This window comes from Schistocerca americana, chromosome 6 (assembly GCF_021461395.2).
Source record: "Schistocerca americana isolate TAMUIC-IGC-003095 chromosome 6, iqSchAmer2.1, whole genome shotgun sequence".
NCBI lineage: Eukaryota > Metazoa > Arthropoda > Insecta > Orthoptera > Acrididae > Schistocerca > Schistocerca americana.
In genome coordinates this window covers 347,335,111-347,353,186 of record NC_060124.1, presented here as the reverse complement: position 1 = coordinate 347,353,186, position 18,076 = coordinate 347,335,111, and the positions used below count along the sequence as shown (strand labels likewise).

Here is an 18,076-nt window from a genome sequence, read left to right as displayed (position 1 = left end):
AGTGAAAAATTAACAGTGCAGTATGCGTCTGGAATACTGGCAGAAGAATCTAAGATGTATAAGAAGTACAGTAACTTCAAATAAGAGAAACAAGAATTGAAAAAGTAAGATGAATACCAAGAATAAGCAGAAAGTTGCACATATAATAATGAAACAAATGTCAGATTTGAATGTAATAAAATCATGACTGCACCTGTATGCTCTTTGTTGTATTTGTTTAAATCCTGTGGCAATTGGGGACCAAATTTTCAACACACCAGATGACTTGAAAATCTCTTCAGTCAAGTTGGGTGTTCACATCAGTGTTTTAAGAGGATGAAATGATCTTTAATTATGTAAAATAGTACAAAGCGTTCCTTGATTGGAAAAGGACAGTAAGATTTATTATGAACTGGCTGATGAGAGATTCATTCTTCAGGTTAGCGTAACACATTTACAGGCTGATGCATTGTAAAATGTGCTTGAGTTCATACATAAAATTCCCTGTCTGCTGAGCCACAGCTCTCACCCCCATTCCCCACCTCCTCAACAATTCAGTCAAGAAAACTTGCAAAATTGTAATGAGAATGAATGTGTGGCCAGTACTTACCTTCAGGAGGCAAAATTGCTATTAGTGTCTACAGGAATTCTTAATGTAGAAAATAGTACACTGTCCTAGCTGACTACATAAATATAAATCCTACTTCTTGAGAGCAAATGTTTCTTCTACCTCCCAGAAATAGTGATAGAACTGTGGCAACAGATTGCAAGGGAGTTCAGAAGTGCCTATTATACTAGGCATTCCTTTGTCCTTTCTGAAGAGGGAAACTATTTACTTCTAAAAAGCTTGATTACTACACTCTATTCTTGAATGTTTGCATCAGCTTTAATATGAATTTTGCCTCCTAAAGGATAATACTGCGCGGTTGTTCTGTCTCATTGTAATTTTTACTGTGAAGTTGTAGCATTGGTTAAATCAGGAAAAGATTATCTATGAATGACAAGTTTAATAAAAGGAAGTGTTATAGTTGGTGTCATTCCTCACCGTCCACCTCTCACCCTATTCCTTCTGCATTTTTTTAAATAGCAAATTATATGGTAGTTTTCTTAGACAAACATATTATTCTCTCCCTACAAGTGTCTGTTGCAATAACAAACATGTATTTTAATGTCATGAAAAACCTGTGTTTATATTACTGTTTCTTTTTTGTTTCATGTTAAATATTTTTACATTAAAAACACTGTTTTGAGGATGTGCAGTGGTGTTGATGTGGACAAGCATTTATAAAATCCCCCATATTTTACACTCATATGATATTTAATTTTTTGGGCTCAATGATTTTTATGTGGTTAGACCAAATGCACCTTAATATTATCCAAAGTTTTACTTCTGTTAAATCACAATCAGTTACTTTAGTGAGCATTTGTTAATGGTTGTATGTGTATGACTTCAGCCACTTCATGTCTTATGAGTGAAATGTATAGAACAGTTGAAGAAATAGAGGAAAAGATTATATTGTGATATAACTCAAATAAAGAGACTTCAGCTTTGTGTCAGATTAAGCATGGTAGAAGTGTTTGCCATACCTTTTTGTAAGAGTTAGCTTTGGACAGAACATAGTTGGGAGAGGCTTGCAGGCAGTCGTAATGTACACAGTCTATAAACACACATTGATAATGAGAGCGTACTGTGTCACCATTCACTCCAGTTACATCGTTTCTATAGTCTTTTTTAAAAATCGCTATTTTTGTTTGGAAAAATTGATGATTACCATTAACATAACTGAAAGAACAAGCATAGAAATGAAATTAGGCTTTAGGCCTGACTTCAAATGGCAGCTAATACAATTCCCAAAGCTGGAAGGTGGAATGATGAACTACTGAAGTTCACGTTGACATGCATACCATTAAAAAGAGCATGCTGTTAGTAAGTTTCCACAGTAGCAATACACTATATTTAGTGCCAAAAGAGTCGTGGGCTAGATTCCTGTATTGCCAGCTTGATGAGTCAACCAGTCAGTCAGTCATTTAATTTCTTAGATCTTGTAAAATTTTGTTTCCACTTCTATTAATCTGGCAGTGAAAAGATAGTTAAAAGTATCAAAAATAACTAATCTAGTCCTAACACACCATTGCACATCTTGGGAGCCTCTCAATTTTATTTATTTATATATTTTATTTTGTGTATATGTGTTTATACTATCATACATGAAGGTTAGTCCATAACTCAGTTATTTCTTTGATACTCAAAAATTAGGTGCGAGAGAGAAGTGCCCGCAGTGTACCTATGGGCCGACCATCAGGACGCTCGTCATTTTCTGGTGGTGCGCGGACACCTGACTCACTGAGTGACAATGAAAGCACTCTGCCAAGGCCTTTGCGGAAGGGGTCTGCTCCTCCTAGATCCAGCTTGACTCCAGGTATCAAAAACAGTCCTGTGAAGAATATTTACGTATGCCTGAAGTGCTAGAGTGTAGGAAGGTGAAATACTGAAGAAAAAAGTTGATGTTCACAATGCTTTTCCTTAAACAGTAGCAGTAATCTCAAAAGTTTATTGATATGTACCTAGTTTTTATTGACTTTTGTTTTTTGTAATAAATATATATCATTAAATAAATAATAATTAAATATTGTTATGATCCTGAAAGTTTTGTTTAATGTTGAGGAAAATCTCAATACTTAGAGAAAGTTTTCCATTTCTACTCTTCAATTATTGATAATTATTCCTAAGTGCCACATCTAACATTTGTCAGGAAAATGAAATAATGATGTATCTCTGTTTCTACATAACTAATTTGTATCTGAACAATTGAGAAGGTATTGCAATATCACATCATCACAAATAAGAATGAGACAAGTTAGAATATAAGTACTTTATTAAGAACATACCATGTGCCATGCCAGGAAACTTAACGGATCTAAGTGCCAGTAAGAAAGTTTTTGTAAATTGTTTCTTGCAAGGACACAGTTACTAACACTATAGATTTACACAAATAGCCAGTTTATATTACAATTGTTGTTGACCATTTTCTCCAACATCTAATGTAAATGACAACAATATAACATAAATGTGAATAGCCACCTGAAGATGAAACTGTTGGTTTGCAACTGGTGATGGTAACTGTAAATAAATAGCATTAATAACAGTGGCTGGTCGTTGTTTTCTTCTTTGCAAGAATCAACTTGTATTTCACAGACAGTGCCATTCTCAGAAATGTCAGCTTATGACAAAATAGCAGGAAGAACAATTTCTTCTTCTTCTGCTTCTTCTTCTTCTTCTTCTTCTTCTTCTTCGTTCTTCCAAGTCCCGTTAATGCTGGGGCTTTACATTTTATTTGTGGTATTGCATGTACAGAAATGCAGCATTAGGTTTTTAATGAGGGGAATTGTAGTCAACAAAAACCACTTCTCATACCTTTTAAACTTTGGAACCCCAGAGAGGTACTTGCAGCAGAGTACTGAAAACACAATAGCATTTGAAATGAGTTTTGTGAAAAAATGGCACTAGGAACATTTTCCATTTCTACTCGTCAAATGTGGGCTTATGAAGCATTTATTGATAACAGTGCAAGTGAACCAAGTAAGGCCATGAAATTTGTTGTTGGCCTTGGTGAATATATAAATCTTTTTAGTTGAAAAGTTCTGGTAGACCTCAAAGGAGACCACTCACTGAATAGCAGAAGCATCGAGTCATCGACAGACAGTGCAAAACAGGAAGTTGGCTTGATAGCATTTAGAATGAATCCTTTGTTGATCTACAGGGCGCACATGCGTGCGCTCGCACCCACCCGCCCCCCCCCCCCCCCCCCCCCCCACACACACACACACACAAAATATCCTTACATTGTGTCACACAAACAGTGCTGGGATCGCATATTGGCAGATGGACTAGGGTGAGTTGGGGTTCGAGTCATGTTGGGTGGGTAGAGGACAGGAGAGGTAGGAGACAGGAAGGGGGTTGGAGATGGTTAGCTAGCAGCTCAGAGGGAGGTAGCAGGTTTGCTGGTAGGGAATACGAGAGGGAGGGCTGGCAATTGGATGGGCTAGGCATGTGACATGCAAGGCTCGAGTCGGTGGTGTGTGGCGCACGATGAAGTGATGTGAATTGAAGGGGGGGGGGGGGGGGTGGACAGAACAGAGGAAACTGTTGGGTGAGGTGAGTGAGGACAATGCGTTAACTGTGATTGAGGCCAGGAGAGTTACAGGAATGAAGGATGTGTTGCAAGAGTAAGTCCCATCTGCATAGTTCAGGAATGCTAATTGTTGAGGAAAGCATCCAGGTTGCCTGGTTTGTGAAGCAGCCTTTGAAACTGAGTGTAGTGTTTTCAGCACCAACATAAAAGGACTGTACACAGATTGCATTAGAGTTGGTATTTGACATGGCTGCTTTCACTGGTGCTCCAGCCTCTGTTGAAACAGAATAAGCCTGTGACAGGACTGGAGTTGGAAGACTGTGGATTCGGGGTTTTGGGAGGCAAGGAAGGTTTCCTCTAGGTGGCTCATGAAAGTGTTGGCATAGGAGGGTGCCATGTGAGTGCCGTACAGCCTGGCGATTTGTGAGTGGCATATCTACAATGACGAGACTTCCCTTGTCCTGCATGCTGGCAGTCTTTTGAGGGCGTTCACAGACAATCCTGTAACCCAACTCGTCTCGATCTCCGTTAACCCCGCTGCCCCCACCTCCACTACCCAACAGTCTCCCCTTCCTCTGTCCTGTAGCCCACTCCCAATCCATGTCTCTGCATTACCTACATTGTGTTCCGCATCCCACCAGCTCCACTACCTGTGCGTCACAGGCCTAGACTTTGCACCTGTCACCCCTCCCTCCTCGCATTCCTAGCCAACAATCTTGCTCCCTCCAACCGAGCCACTAGCACTGTGTATGTGTGTGCAGGCACGTGTATGTGTGTGCGTGCATGCCTTGAACAAAGGCTTTATTCTGAAAGCTAGCGAATTTTTCTCATTTGTGTGCGCTTAGTGACAACTCAAAACTTCTGCTATTCAGCAAGTTGTCTCCATTACTTCTAAATGTTTGTGATTGACATTCTGTGATGATGGATAAAAATTATGTTTAGCATACTGTGATTAATTTTGTAGCATTGTAATGAATTATCAAGGATAGTGCTGCAGAATTCTATCAATTTTGCAGTTAGGCTGTTACATTTGATATATTTATTTTTGCCAGACTTTTCATATTTCCAGGATGGTGGTCAAGTTTGTTGTCCGAGTTTCATTTTATTACGTGTCTTTTTGTCAGTACATGTGGTGTAATATGTGTACCTTCTGTTGACTAGTTAGAAGTATGTAAGGATTGTGGGCAACCAAAAAATAATTAGGAGAGTGAAGTATCTGCCATGAACTGTTCTGGTATTCCACGGTTATAAGTAATTAATACCAATGTTCTACTGATTCATTGTCATTTCGATGAAATTTTGTTTTTAGTACTTGAATTTTACATTAAACCAAATGACTGTACTGTTTACTGGGTTAGGAATTTTTTATTACTTTTGTTTGTATTTAAGTGCTATTCCTATGCTCTGAATGTATGTATGTGGTTAGCTTTCAGACAAAAATAGTTATGTCAGCAGATGAAAAGATCAACAAGAAGTATGTTATGTTCCAGGAGGAAGCCTGCCTGGCAGCAAGGCAGGAAGTAGAGCGGGTTCGAGACCAGGTAGTCGCCAGGGCAGTAAGCCTCCCAGTAGGCACGGATCCACCCTCTCTCTTGACAGCACAGGTAAAATACTTCTTGTTGAAAGTTTTCTGAAGAAAGTTTGCTTTGGTGTAGGCACTTGAAAGTAATCACTCTTGAGATATGTAAGTGACAACTTATTTAAAGAAAGAGATTTTGAAGTTGTGGGCATAAAAAAGATCAAATAACCTGACTACTAGTAATAATTTTAAGCAATGCCACTGGAAACATTAGAATGTATACCAATGTTGTGTGCTAAATTCTAAACTTCACTGCTGAATTTTGTGAAGTGTGAGCTTATCGAATTACTCAAGGTGGTCTTGTTGTTTGGGTGGAGCAATAATCTTAATAGAGTATTATGTTATTTGCTCACATTGAATTTCAATCTCCTAATAATAAAAATGATGAGACACCTACTCAAATCAATTACTTAAAAATGTGTCAGGTTACTATACTTACTTCAGCAAATGAAATTGGGTATCCTGCCAATGAACTGAGGTCTGCTACCTGCCTTACTTACAGTTCAGACTATGCGATCACTCCGTTTCGTAGCACTACAGAATGTTGATTGATTAATTCCAGTTGCAATTCATTCACATTGTAGTCATAACGTATTATTTTTCCGCATTTTGTCAAGTGTGTGGTTGTATATTTCTGAACATTTAAAACAAGTTTCCAGTATTTGCACCACTTTAGAATCTTTTCAAGATATGACTGGATGTGTATGTGCAGCATTTTTAAAGTAGTATTTCATTATAGGTAACTGCATCTTCTGCAAAAAGTCAGAAATTACTATTAGTATTGTTCATCAGGTCGTCTGTGTACAATACGAGCAACAAAGGTCCCAAAACACGTGCCTGAGGCATGGCTGAAATTACTTCTACTTCTGTCAGGGACTAACTCTCCACCCAAGACAACATACTGCATCCATCATTTCAATCACAAATTTTGTTTGTTGTATAATGAGCAATCTGTTTGTTAAGACAGCAGCATGTTCATCCTCTGCATCCCTCCTGTACTGGGTGGTTTTAATTAAAGTACAGCCACTCAGAGGTCCAGTATGGGCTGTAATTATCATGTGGAAGATATTCTAATGTGTCGATGCAGAACCAATATATGCTAAAAAGGTCAAATAAGTGAGCAAGGCATAATGTTGATTTTATTATTAACTTCTGCGTACACAGTTTATTCAGTATGAGTATCAGAGATGTCAGCCAAGTACTGCATCTGCAAAATGATGTCATGAACAGTTGCTCGCAACAGTTCTGGGGCAATCTGAGCAAGGTGTTCCTGCACACTGGCCTTCAGATCAGGTAGGGATGGAAAGTGTTCTAGGTAAACACATTCTTTTAGATGTACCCAGAGCCAAAAGTCACATGGGTTCAGATCGAGTGATCTTGCAAGTCATGCATTTGGAAAACCATTGGAGATAACATGTTTGTGGAAGTTTGCGTTAAGCAGATCTTTCATTAGGAGAGCAATGTGAGGCGTTGCCCCATCTTGCATGAAAACAGGGGTTTCTACACAGTTATCCTCTTCTGCAACAGGAATCACATGCTATGTAAGAAGGTCTTGATAACGTTCAGACGTCATGGTACACTTGACAGTCCCTCTGGACGTATCCTCTGCAAAGGTGAATGGACCAAGAATAACAATGCATGTGAATCCACACTACACATTCACATACAGTGAGTGTAATTGCTCTTAGTACACAACACAGTGTTTAACAGTGCCCCAAATTTGGAAATTATGCATATTCACTGCACCTGGTAGTGAAAAATGTGCCTCGTCACTTCACAGAATTTTGCCCGGCCACATGTCATCAACTTCAACCTGTGCCAGAAATCAAAGAGCAAATTCTGAATGTTGTGCTGCATAATGAGGTTTCAGTTAGTTCCAAGTCCGGATCTTGCATGGGTGCTAATATATATAGACTGCAAACTGTTCCGTACTGTTGACCATGGGATGGACATTCCTCATGGCACAAAATGAGCATTAGCATTACCAAGGTCATGCGGTTCATGGTCAGTTACATCTACAGAAACTTTGTCAGTAACTTCCACTGGGAAAGGGTACCTTGGTCTTCCAGGTGCCACACAAAGCTCACTCATGTTCTCCAATTTAATGACATTGAGCATCTCCTCAGATTGTTCAGTCATCAATACCGTCTCAGTTCAGCACTCTAATTGCTGCAGTTCATATGAAACAGTTTCACTAATAGCACACAATCTCTCTTCTCAGTAGCCAACTGTTCAGTCCCATTATGGCTTCTCAAATGACAGTGCTGATGTTGTACTGCCATAAAAACAACGTAACGTGCCAGATTTGTGTTTGGTGGCCGCAATTGTAGCTAATTTGTTTTCCAGTGTAAATGTGTTCCACATTTATGTGTTAGTGTACTACAAAGCTGCACTGCCATATGACAGCCCACACCAGATCTCTGTGAGCAGCTGCACTTTAATTATAACCACCCAATAGTTCTGTACTCATATGGAGTAAAGTTGTTACTATTTATCGGTTGCCATGTTTCTGCCTTAAATTTTATTCTCGTGGGTAGTTAAACAGTTTGTGGGTACTAAGGATCAGAACATTATCAGTATTGTTATTGCGCATATTTTGTGTTTCAGACGAAGGTACACCAAGCCGTATTCCAGTACAGAGGCGAACAGTTGGTGCTGCAGCAACACCACCAGCGAGGGGTGGAACCTCTGGTAGCAGTTCGCGTAAACTCACAGCTCCTGTGAATGGCACACCTGGGGGCAGCCGGCCTCGAACACCGACAGGGGGCAGCAGGCCACGAACGCCGACGGGGCTTCTCAGTCCTGCCAGTGGTTCTTCCTCGAGGTACAAACACACACATTTTACTTGATACTTTGATAGTATTTAGTTGTACCTTGAATGACCAAAGATTCTTATTCTTAAATGTTACCAGAATACCACATTTGAAGAGAAGTAATGGCACCATTACATGCCTTCATTTCTTAGTTATCATGGTGTGTAAAGGATATGGAATAGAATAAAGGCCACAAGTGTTGGAGTATTTGATTTTGAAGGAAAGCAACACAGTAGAGCCATTTAATTGTCATGCATAGTATCTCATGTTTCTGGGACAGATTTTCCAATTTTCATTATTATGACGATCGTAGCATACCAGGAAATGAGAAATTCAGAGGTGAAAGACTAGTTGGTCATCTAAATTTTCCTGATAACATTGTACCGTTTGCCTCTATTGCCAAATAGAAGAACTTAATAGACAGAGTTTTAAAGTGGGGTTAAATGTCTTAAACTGTAATTATTACAGACAGAATAAATTAACAGCAGAGTTGTAGAATTACTATGAGTTTATGTAAGCTCATCAGACAAAATGCTAATCATTGCCTTAAAAGAGCACATTGGTCAATTTGGAACTGGTGAAGCACCACATGACTGGCTATCAGCCAGTTGTGTGACACTCCACCTCTGACATAAGTCGCAGCATTGACGTAGTGTATAGGTGCCAGTAAATTGATTGGAATCGGTGCAGTAATATGAGTAAATATGCAGATGTGACAGTGGTAGAGAGGAGCTATTGTGCCAATGATGACTCAGTGAATGAAGTTGTGCAGTAGTTGATGTTTCACCCAGAGTATCCAGTGTGTTTGTAAGGATAGTATACCACTAGCAGCCATGTAATATGACATAAGAATATGGTCATTAGAATATCCTAACTGACAATAACTCACAAAAAGTGTAATACCACATCAGGGACAGTTGGTCTCAAACTCGACAGGAATTGCTGTTGTCAGGGTATGCAGATCAGTTTCAACAAGTTTCTGAGTGAAGATTACAAAGGGAACTGCATGCAGTTGACATTGTGGGTCGAGTTCCTAACGAATGGCCATTGCTCACAGAGGCATAAAAAGCTACATGACTTCAGTGGGTCAGAGAAACTGGACACTACCTGACTGAAGGTGTGTTGTGTCATCTGACAAGACTTCTTGTGCACTGATGACCCAGTGAGGTGTTTAACTCACATTGTGTGGAGGGTGCTGCTCTTTCGTTATTCATGTGATGCTTTTTCACTATGACTTGAGCTCACTCATTCTGGTTATGGCGAATATGAAGTAAGTGTTTACTTCAGCAATCTTGGTGACTGAGTATTGCTCCTTCTTCTATATCTTCACAATCTGTATGCTGTAGACACATCCGTTGTTCTGTGGCAATAATAATGATATATTAATGTGAAACTTCCTGGCAGATTAAAACTGTGTGCCAGTCTGAGACTCGAACTCAGGACCTTTGCCTTTCGCGGATTTGACCATCTGAGCAACCCAAGCATGACTCACAACCCTATATATTAATGTGATGTCTCCTGAGTTGAATAATTTTTTGTCTGGTGTGCTTATGTAAGGCAGTTGAAGACAGTGAAAGAATGGGCATCAAAATACATAAATAGATGAGTAAAAGTGTCCAGGAGTGCTTTTGTGAAACAAAACAGAGTTTTCAAAGTGAAGAATCCAATGTGCCTGAAGTGGAAAGTTCACGATCTGTTTTGATGTACAGTTAGGAAACATGAAATTACTGTGTGAAAACCATTCAGCTTGGCAAGCAAAGGGGAGTTATATTGGGCATTACTGGAAGAGGCAGAGAAGCAAACAAATGATAGAGGCAACATAATTGATAACTAATGAAATTGAATTAGAGGTGGCTGGGATATATAGCAGGAGATAGTATTGGATGGTCAGTGCTCCAAGGAATTACTTTGCTAGATCTCAAAAAATGAAGAGAAAGTAATGATAGTGGAGAGGAGGATTATATTAGCCAGTATTGTAAACAATTGCATGTGGTGGAATTGGAAGACATCCCTCCTGCCCCCGCCCCCCCCCCCCCCCAAAAAAAAAAGAAAAAAAAAAAAGAAAAAAAAAAAAAAAGGTATATGAATGGGAAGGGAGAACTGCCACTTTATCCATTATCTTCCCTCCATGATGTTCTTTTGTACTCACTTAGGATATATGAAGCAGTATGTACAAAGTTTCAAAAATCTGCCATCAATTTTGAATAAGACAGTGACTGTATAAAACTCTTTGTTATTCATCAGTTTGTAAGTTCAGTTGTGCGCTTAGGTCCATGGAAATAGGGAACTTAAATGTTGAACATTTACGCTTTGTACCAGATGTCTTTATGTTCATACATCAGATTCTTATATTGAAGTTAAGAAAATAAGTTTTTTGTTTGTTTGTTTTTGATAATTGAATGTGCAGATAATATTGTAATTCAAATAATAATTTTTAGGTTAGAAACAGTTCACACAGCATCACATGTATCATCGTCTACTGGCACACGAAATAGGTAAATAAAATTGGGTGATACATTGTGCAGAGGAATTAGATGGGTTATGACTGTGGTGTTGGAATTTGGGTTCCGTGGCTGTCCTCGTGTATTTGTTGTGCCACACTGTTGATGGTCTTAAAGTGAACACAGTTATCACAAAATTTGTTTTAATGTGATTGTTGATTTCCAACAACACAAACAACATATGTGACAACTGCTTATATTTTATGGACACTTGAGTATACATATAATTGAGCACTTGCACACTCAAGTGGAAGGACTTTGTGTTTTCAGTAAATGAAACTGGGCTTCTAAATTCAAAAAAATTCAGTGCAAGCATTGAATGAGTCTAATCAAAGCAATTTTTGAAAACTCTAACTTTTCTGATTTGACATTAGATTTATTGAGAAAGTTTGAATATTTTCCCAAAATCTGCAAACTCAATCACTGTTAAGAGAATATTAAGTTTCTTGCAAACTTGAAATCTCACCTACAAATATCACAGATTTGATTTTGTTTTTGTAGCAAACACTCAAGGATTCCAGTTTATGTAGGTTCACCAGAAACAGATGTTACTTCACCTCCTTCCTATGCTTCTTCAGGGTAAACGTTTATAACTTCTTTCTATATATGTGTGTATGTGACTTTTTCCTGCCTTTTATTGCTGTGAATTTTTTTCCTGCCTTTTATTGCTTCCATTTGTTTGCTATCCATTTTATTTCTGCATATTTAATTTCATTGCAGCCCCTTTTGTATTGTATAACAAAGAAGAAACTCCTTGCGAGGAGTAATTTCTGTGCATTGGGTCCTGCAGCTCTTGTAAACTTAAAGAAAGACACCATTTTAAACAACAGTAGCAACAACACATTTTATTAATCTTCCTGCAACTAGTTTTGAGTGCAAGTCATCATCAGGCAGTACCAGTATTATGAAATCAAGCTGTTTGGGAAGTATCTATATTACTTAAAACCACCCATTGTATTTCAGTAAGATGAAATGTTTCCAACATGGTTAAATTTTACAGAGGTATGTGAATCAAATGCTATACCCGTGAAACAGTGATGTCATCATTGTTTTGCATCTAATGCATTAAGTTAGTTCTTAATTTTTTTTTCAATGTGGTCTGCTGCGAGAGCCATCAGAAATAAAGGTATAAGGCTGGTGGCAGCATATTATGTTCACAGACATGGCAGATAAGTCATAGAGATACATATGGTTAAACAGTTAATAGTTTACCTATCACTGGCAGCCAATTCATGTCAAAGTTGTCCTTTCGTAACTGTGAATTAAATCTACTGATTTAAGATATTATCATTAACCCCCCCCCCCCCATCCCCTTTCTCCCATTCTTTACCGAAGTGAACTTGCATGTATACATACAGAAGTTGCAGCATTAGAAAATTGTAGCGAAATGCAGGAAGATCTGCAGCGGATAGGCACTTGGTGCAGGGAGTGGCAACTGTCCCTTAACATAGACAAATATAATGTATTGCGAATACATAGAAAGAAGGATCCTTTATTGTATGATTATATGATAGCGGAACAAACACTGGTAGCAGTTACTTCTGTAAAATATCTGGGAGTATGCGTGCGGAACGATTTGAAGTGGAATGATCATATAAAATTAATTGTTGGTAAGGCGGGTACCAGGTTGAGATTCATTGGGAGAGTGCTTAGAAAATGTAGTCCATCAACAAAGGAGGTGGCTTACATAACACTCGTTCGACCTATACTTGAGTATTGCTCATCAGTGTGGGATCCGTACCAGATCGGTTTGACGGAGGAGATAGAGAAGATCCAAAGAAGAGCGGCGCGTTTCGTCACAGGGTTATTTGGTAACCGTGATAGCATTACGGAGATGTTTAATAAACTCAAGTGGCAGACTCTGCAAGAGAGGCGCTCTACATCGCGGTGTAGATTGCTCGCCAGGTTTCGAGAGGGTGCGTTTCTGGATGAGGTATCGAATATATTGCTTCCCCCTACTTATACCTCCCGAGGAGATCACGAATGTAAAATTAGAGAGATTAGAGCGCGCACGGAGGCTTTCAGACAGTCGTTCTTCCCGCGAACCATACGCGACTGGAACAGGAAAGGGAGGTAAAGACAGTGGCACGTAAAGTGCCCTCCACCACACACCGTTGGGTGGCTTGCGGAGTATAAATGTAGATGTAGATGTAGATAAATTAGCTTCAGATGTCTTATCACCTTACAAATGACTGTTAAAAGTGAAAGATTCGTTTATCATTCCATTGACATCTAGGTCATTAGAAACAGAACACGAGTTCATTTTAGGGAGGGATTGGGAAAGAAATCAGTCATACACTTTCAAATGTTCCATTCTGACACCTAAATCTGGATGGGTGTATGTGAATTTGAAGCATCATGTGTGTATGATGTCATATCTCCTGAATGTTGTGTCACACAATGACATATCCTGAATGATGTGTCACACAATGACATAATTTTGTAGGTATGACCTGTGGTGTATCTGGATACTATCAGCGAAATTAGTAGTAAAGAAGTAAGTGCTTCATGCTGAACTTTTAATGTATGAAGAACGAAAATGTTTTTCCTTTCATTATTTCAGTGGAAAAGAGGGGGGGGGGGGGGGGGGGGGGGTAGGCAAGGAAAAGTTTCGAAAGGGTTTGAAAATATGTTTAAAATTTATTGAAACTCGTTAAGTGCTCTCATTCTCAAATAGTGAAAGAGCATAATGTGGATAATTTGCGCACTGTGAGTTACACTGCCTCAAGACCTCAAGACATACAGTGAAACCTCTATATAACGATTTTCAAGGGACTACAAATTCTGAACACTGTATAGAGGAAAACACTATAAAGAGGAAGGCTTCCAAATAATAATTATAGGGCATTACTGAAGACTGGGATACCACTAACCAGCTTTGACAAATGGTGCCAGATGACATTTCAAATTTTCACAACACTGTAATATGATATTCATTGAAAATGATCAATGTATCAAATGATTAGTTTTTAGTAATTATAACTTGGGGCCCGGTAGATGGATGGGTGAAAGTAAATGGATCAGTTTGTACTGTAAAAATTTATAACAGATTCTTAAGATATGACATCACCGTCCAAAGCTGACAGGTGGTATCCCATTCTTCAGTTGACCCTCTTATAGAATATGAGTCAATTTTGTTTATGATATACTGAACATATTACATAAAAACACAGTAAATGGTACAGTTTAAAAAAGAATTAGTTACAAAAAATTATTTTAATAATTAAATTATGAAACGGAACTTAAATTTGCATAAAACTCTAGGAACCCATGCAATCTGAAAATCACATACCTAAGATTTTTTAAAATATTCAAGCCAGCATGTTTGTTTTCTATTTCTCCTAGACTCTATGGCAATCATTTCTTGCTCCAAATGAGCAAGTTGAACTACTGTTCTGTCCTCAAGTCTGGGGCCCATCATGTATCGCCTGAATGTTTTAAAGGCTTCAGCTGCCTTAGTATATGAGGGCACAGGGTCATCTTCCCTGTCACTGTCACTTTCACTACCACAATAATTCTCCAAGCTTCTCTCTGCAGTCAGCTCCTCAATACTTTTTACTCCTGTGGTTGCCACATTGTCATCCACAGCCACAAAGTCCTCAAAAATGACAGAATCACTGCCTATTAATTCCTGAAACTCTTGCAAATCACTTGCAACATCTTCCACAGGAGCTGCCATCTCATTCTCACAGAATCCCGCTTTTCTGAAACAGTTTTTAATAGTTTCATCACTCACTTCCCTCCACGAGTACTTAATTAAATTCATTACCTGTAAAATATTCAGCTTCAATTGTGAGGTCTGCTGGCTTCATGGTTTTCTTTGGTCCATCAAATTCAAGGCCTTTTCTAATAACAGAAACCTTCTCTTCCGTAGAGATGTTCCTCCACTTCTCACTCATGTCCACTGATTATTAAAAAAAAAAAAAAAAAAAAAAAAATTATATCGAAGACACACTCTTACTAGACAAACAAACTGTTTGCTTCTCAGCTCACACAACACGCTACAAATACAAAGCATCAACTGAAATGGCGCCAAAAAGATCGGAAGCAGAATGTGTGTCACGTCACATGACCGGGTCGTGCCGCTGACATATGAGCTATCTGAGCCGGTGCAAACTGTGAATCCATGGAATGGAAAATGATGCGTCTACATCCAGTCACTTAAACATTATAAAGAGCTAAATAATTGACCAGGGTTCCAAAAATATGAGCGTTACATGGAGGAAATTGTAATATAGAGGAAACGCAGTAAAGAGGAAAATTTAACATTGTTTATATGGGCTTTTAGTCGGGACCGAAAAAATGGACGTAACATAGAGGAAAACATTATATGGGGGAATGTTATAAAGAGGTTTCACTGTATATAGTTTCTAACTTAAATACTTGGCTTAGTGTAAGGTTATACTGCTCAATGAGTAGATTGTGACGCATTTTAAATTTTTAACTTCAGTTATAATTACGTGGTCAATAGCCTTCTCGCAGTTGTGACACAAGTTCCCTTCAGATCACCGAAGTTAAGCACTGTTGGGCTGAGCTAGCACCTGGATGGGTGACCATCCAGTCTGCCGAGCACGGTTGGCAAGCGGGGTGCACTCCGACCTTGTGAGACAAACTGAGGAGCTACTTGATTGAGAAGTAGTGGCTCCGTTCTCATGAACTTACTTACGGCTGGGAGAGTGGTGTGCTGACCACATACCCCTCCGTATCCACATCCAGCGACACCTGTGGCCTGAGGCAGCCAGTCTGTACTGTTGGGTCTTCCAAGGCCTGTTTGGATGGAGTTTAGTTTAGTAAAAAATGTGTGAAATACTTGGATATTGAGTGAAAGCAGAGACGGAAGCTTGGTGCTTCTAGGGATGTGGGAGCCTCAGTTTCAAATGTGGTGCTAGCTCTTCTTGCCGCTTGACGTAATTGGTCTTGTGGTTGTGTTCTACTTCTGATGATGACTGTGGAGACAAGTGTCAAAAAGCTCGACTCCTTTGTTCAGAGTGACACAGATTGTGAACAGAAGATTTTAGTTGCACATGTCTCTGTGAAAGGAGAGGTATATGAGGTACTAAAAACCAGAGTTTTATTGCCCATGGAAACCATTCCGTAAACAATCTGCAATTGTGACCAGGTGACTGTGTGACCATTTTAGCCATTTACTAATGTATATGTGCCTGTTTAGTTAAATTCGTATATATATTCTTGATTTCTGATAAATAATTTAGGAGTAAAGGTAACAACTCGCCAAATAGTGGATGCTACTAGTAATTGTCGGACACACAAACAACACCGAAAACTGGCTAGCTTTCAGGTGAATCCTTTTTCAAGCTAGAGTACAAATATACATAATGCATTGACACTTGTAGGGGCCACGCGTCCTCTAGTTCAAGAAACAATTCATCTGAAAGCTTATAAGTTTTCAGTGTTGTTTATGTGCCCATTAACAACTCAATGTCACCACATTCAGCAAGTTGTTACCTTTACTCCAAAATTATTCATGTTCTGCCACACCTTTCCATTATCATGTAGTTTTGTTTTAAAATATTCAGAAATTTCCATCCTTCTCTTTTTATAGGCTTGTAAGATTTGTTTTTAGGTCTACACTGAGATGTGATTCTCTCCCAGATTTGTACCAATTGCCATGCTGTCATGTTAGCTAACTTTTTCGTAAATAAAAAATTCTTGAACGACAATGTTCATTTAATCAGGAAAGTTATCAGTTAGTGATGTAATGTCAACATTGGTTTTATCTATTTTGGTGACAACAACAATATCAAAGTTCAAAACAAAACATGAAGTAAATAAGAACATTCATTTCTTAAAGTGAAAGTGATTAATAAAATCTCAACGCATAAATTTGATAAATTCTGTAAGCCAACACCTCCCCCCATGAACCATGGACCTTGCCGTTGGTGGGGAGGCTTGCGTGCCTCAGCGATACAGATGGCCGTACCGTAGGTGCAACCACAACGGAGAGGTATCTGTTGAGAGGCCAGACAAACATGTGGTTCCTGAAGAGGGGCAGCAGCCTTTTCAGTAGTTGCAGGGGCAACAGTCTGGATGATTGACTGATCTGGCCTTGTAACATTAACCAAAACGGCCTTGCTGTGCTGGTACTGCGAACGGCTGAAAGCAAGGGGAAACTACAGCCGTAATTTTTCCCGAGGACATGCAGCTTTACTGTATGATTAAATGATGATGGCGCCCTCTTGGGTAAAATATTCCGGAGGTAAAATAGTCCCCCATTCGGATCTCCAAGCGGGGACTACTCAAGAGGACTTCGTTATCAGGAGAAAGAAACCTGGCATTCTACGGATCGGAGCGTGGAATGTCAGATCCCTGAATCGGGCAGGTAGGTTAGAAAATTTAAAAAGGGAAATGGATAGGTTAAAGTTAGATATAGTGGGAATTAGTGAAGTTCGGTGGCAGGAGGAACAAGACTTTTGGTCAGGTGATTACAGGGTTATAAATACAAAATCAAATAGGGGTAATGCAGGAGTAGGTTTAATAATGAATAAAAAAATAGGAATGCGGGTCAGCTACTACAAACAGCATAGTGAACGCATTATTGTGGCCAAGATAGACACAACGCCCATGCCTACTACAGTAGTACAAGTTTATATGCCAACTAGCTCTGCAGATGATGAAGAAATAGATGAAATGTATGACGAGATAAAATAAATTATTCAGGTAGTGAAGGGAGACGAAAATTTAATAGTCATGGGTGACTGGAATTCGTCAGTAGGAAAAGGGAGAGAAGGAAACATAGTAGGTGAATATGGATTGGGGGGGAAGAAATGAAAGAGGAAGCCGCCTTGTAGAATTTTGCACAGAGCATAACTTAATCATAGCTAACACTTGGTTCAAGAATCAAAAAAGAAGATTGTATACCTGGAAGAATCCTGGAGATACTAAAAGGTATCAGATAGATTGCATAATGGTAAGACAGAGATTTAGGAACCAGGTTTTAAATTGTAAGACATTTCCAGGGGCAGATGTGGATTCTGACCACAATCGATTGGTTATGAACTGCAGATTGAAACTGAAGAAACTGCAAAAAGGCGGGAATTTAAGGAGATGGGA

General features: G+C 39.0%; 1 protein-coding gene across 1 annotated transcript in view; it reads left to right on the top strand.

Moving 5' to 3' along the window:
- The window catches only part of LOC124619729, a 503,325-nt gene that overhangs the window by 474,133 nt on the left and 11,116 nt on the right, over positions 1 to 18,076 (top strand). Inside the window, exons 94-97 of the mRNA XM_047146296.1 lie at positions 2,237 to 2,399; positions 5,603 to 5,716; positions 8,299 to 8,515; positions 11,507 to 11,584. Coding sequence (XP_047002252.1) covers positions 2,237 to 2,399; positions 5,603 to 5,716; positions 8,299 to 8,515; positions 11,507 to 11,584 — 572 coding nt within the window. The remainder of the gene's footprint in view (positions 1 to 2,236; positions 2,400 to 5,602; positions 5,717 to 8,298; positions 8,516 to 11,506; positions 11,585 to 18,076) is intronic.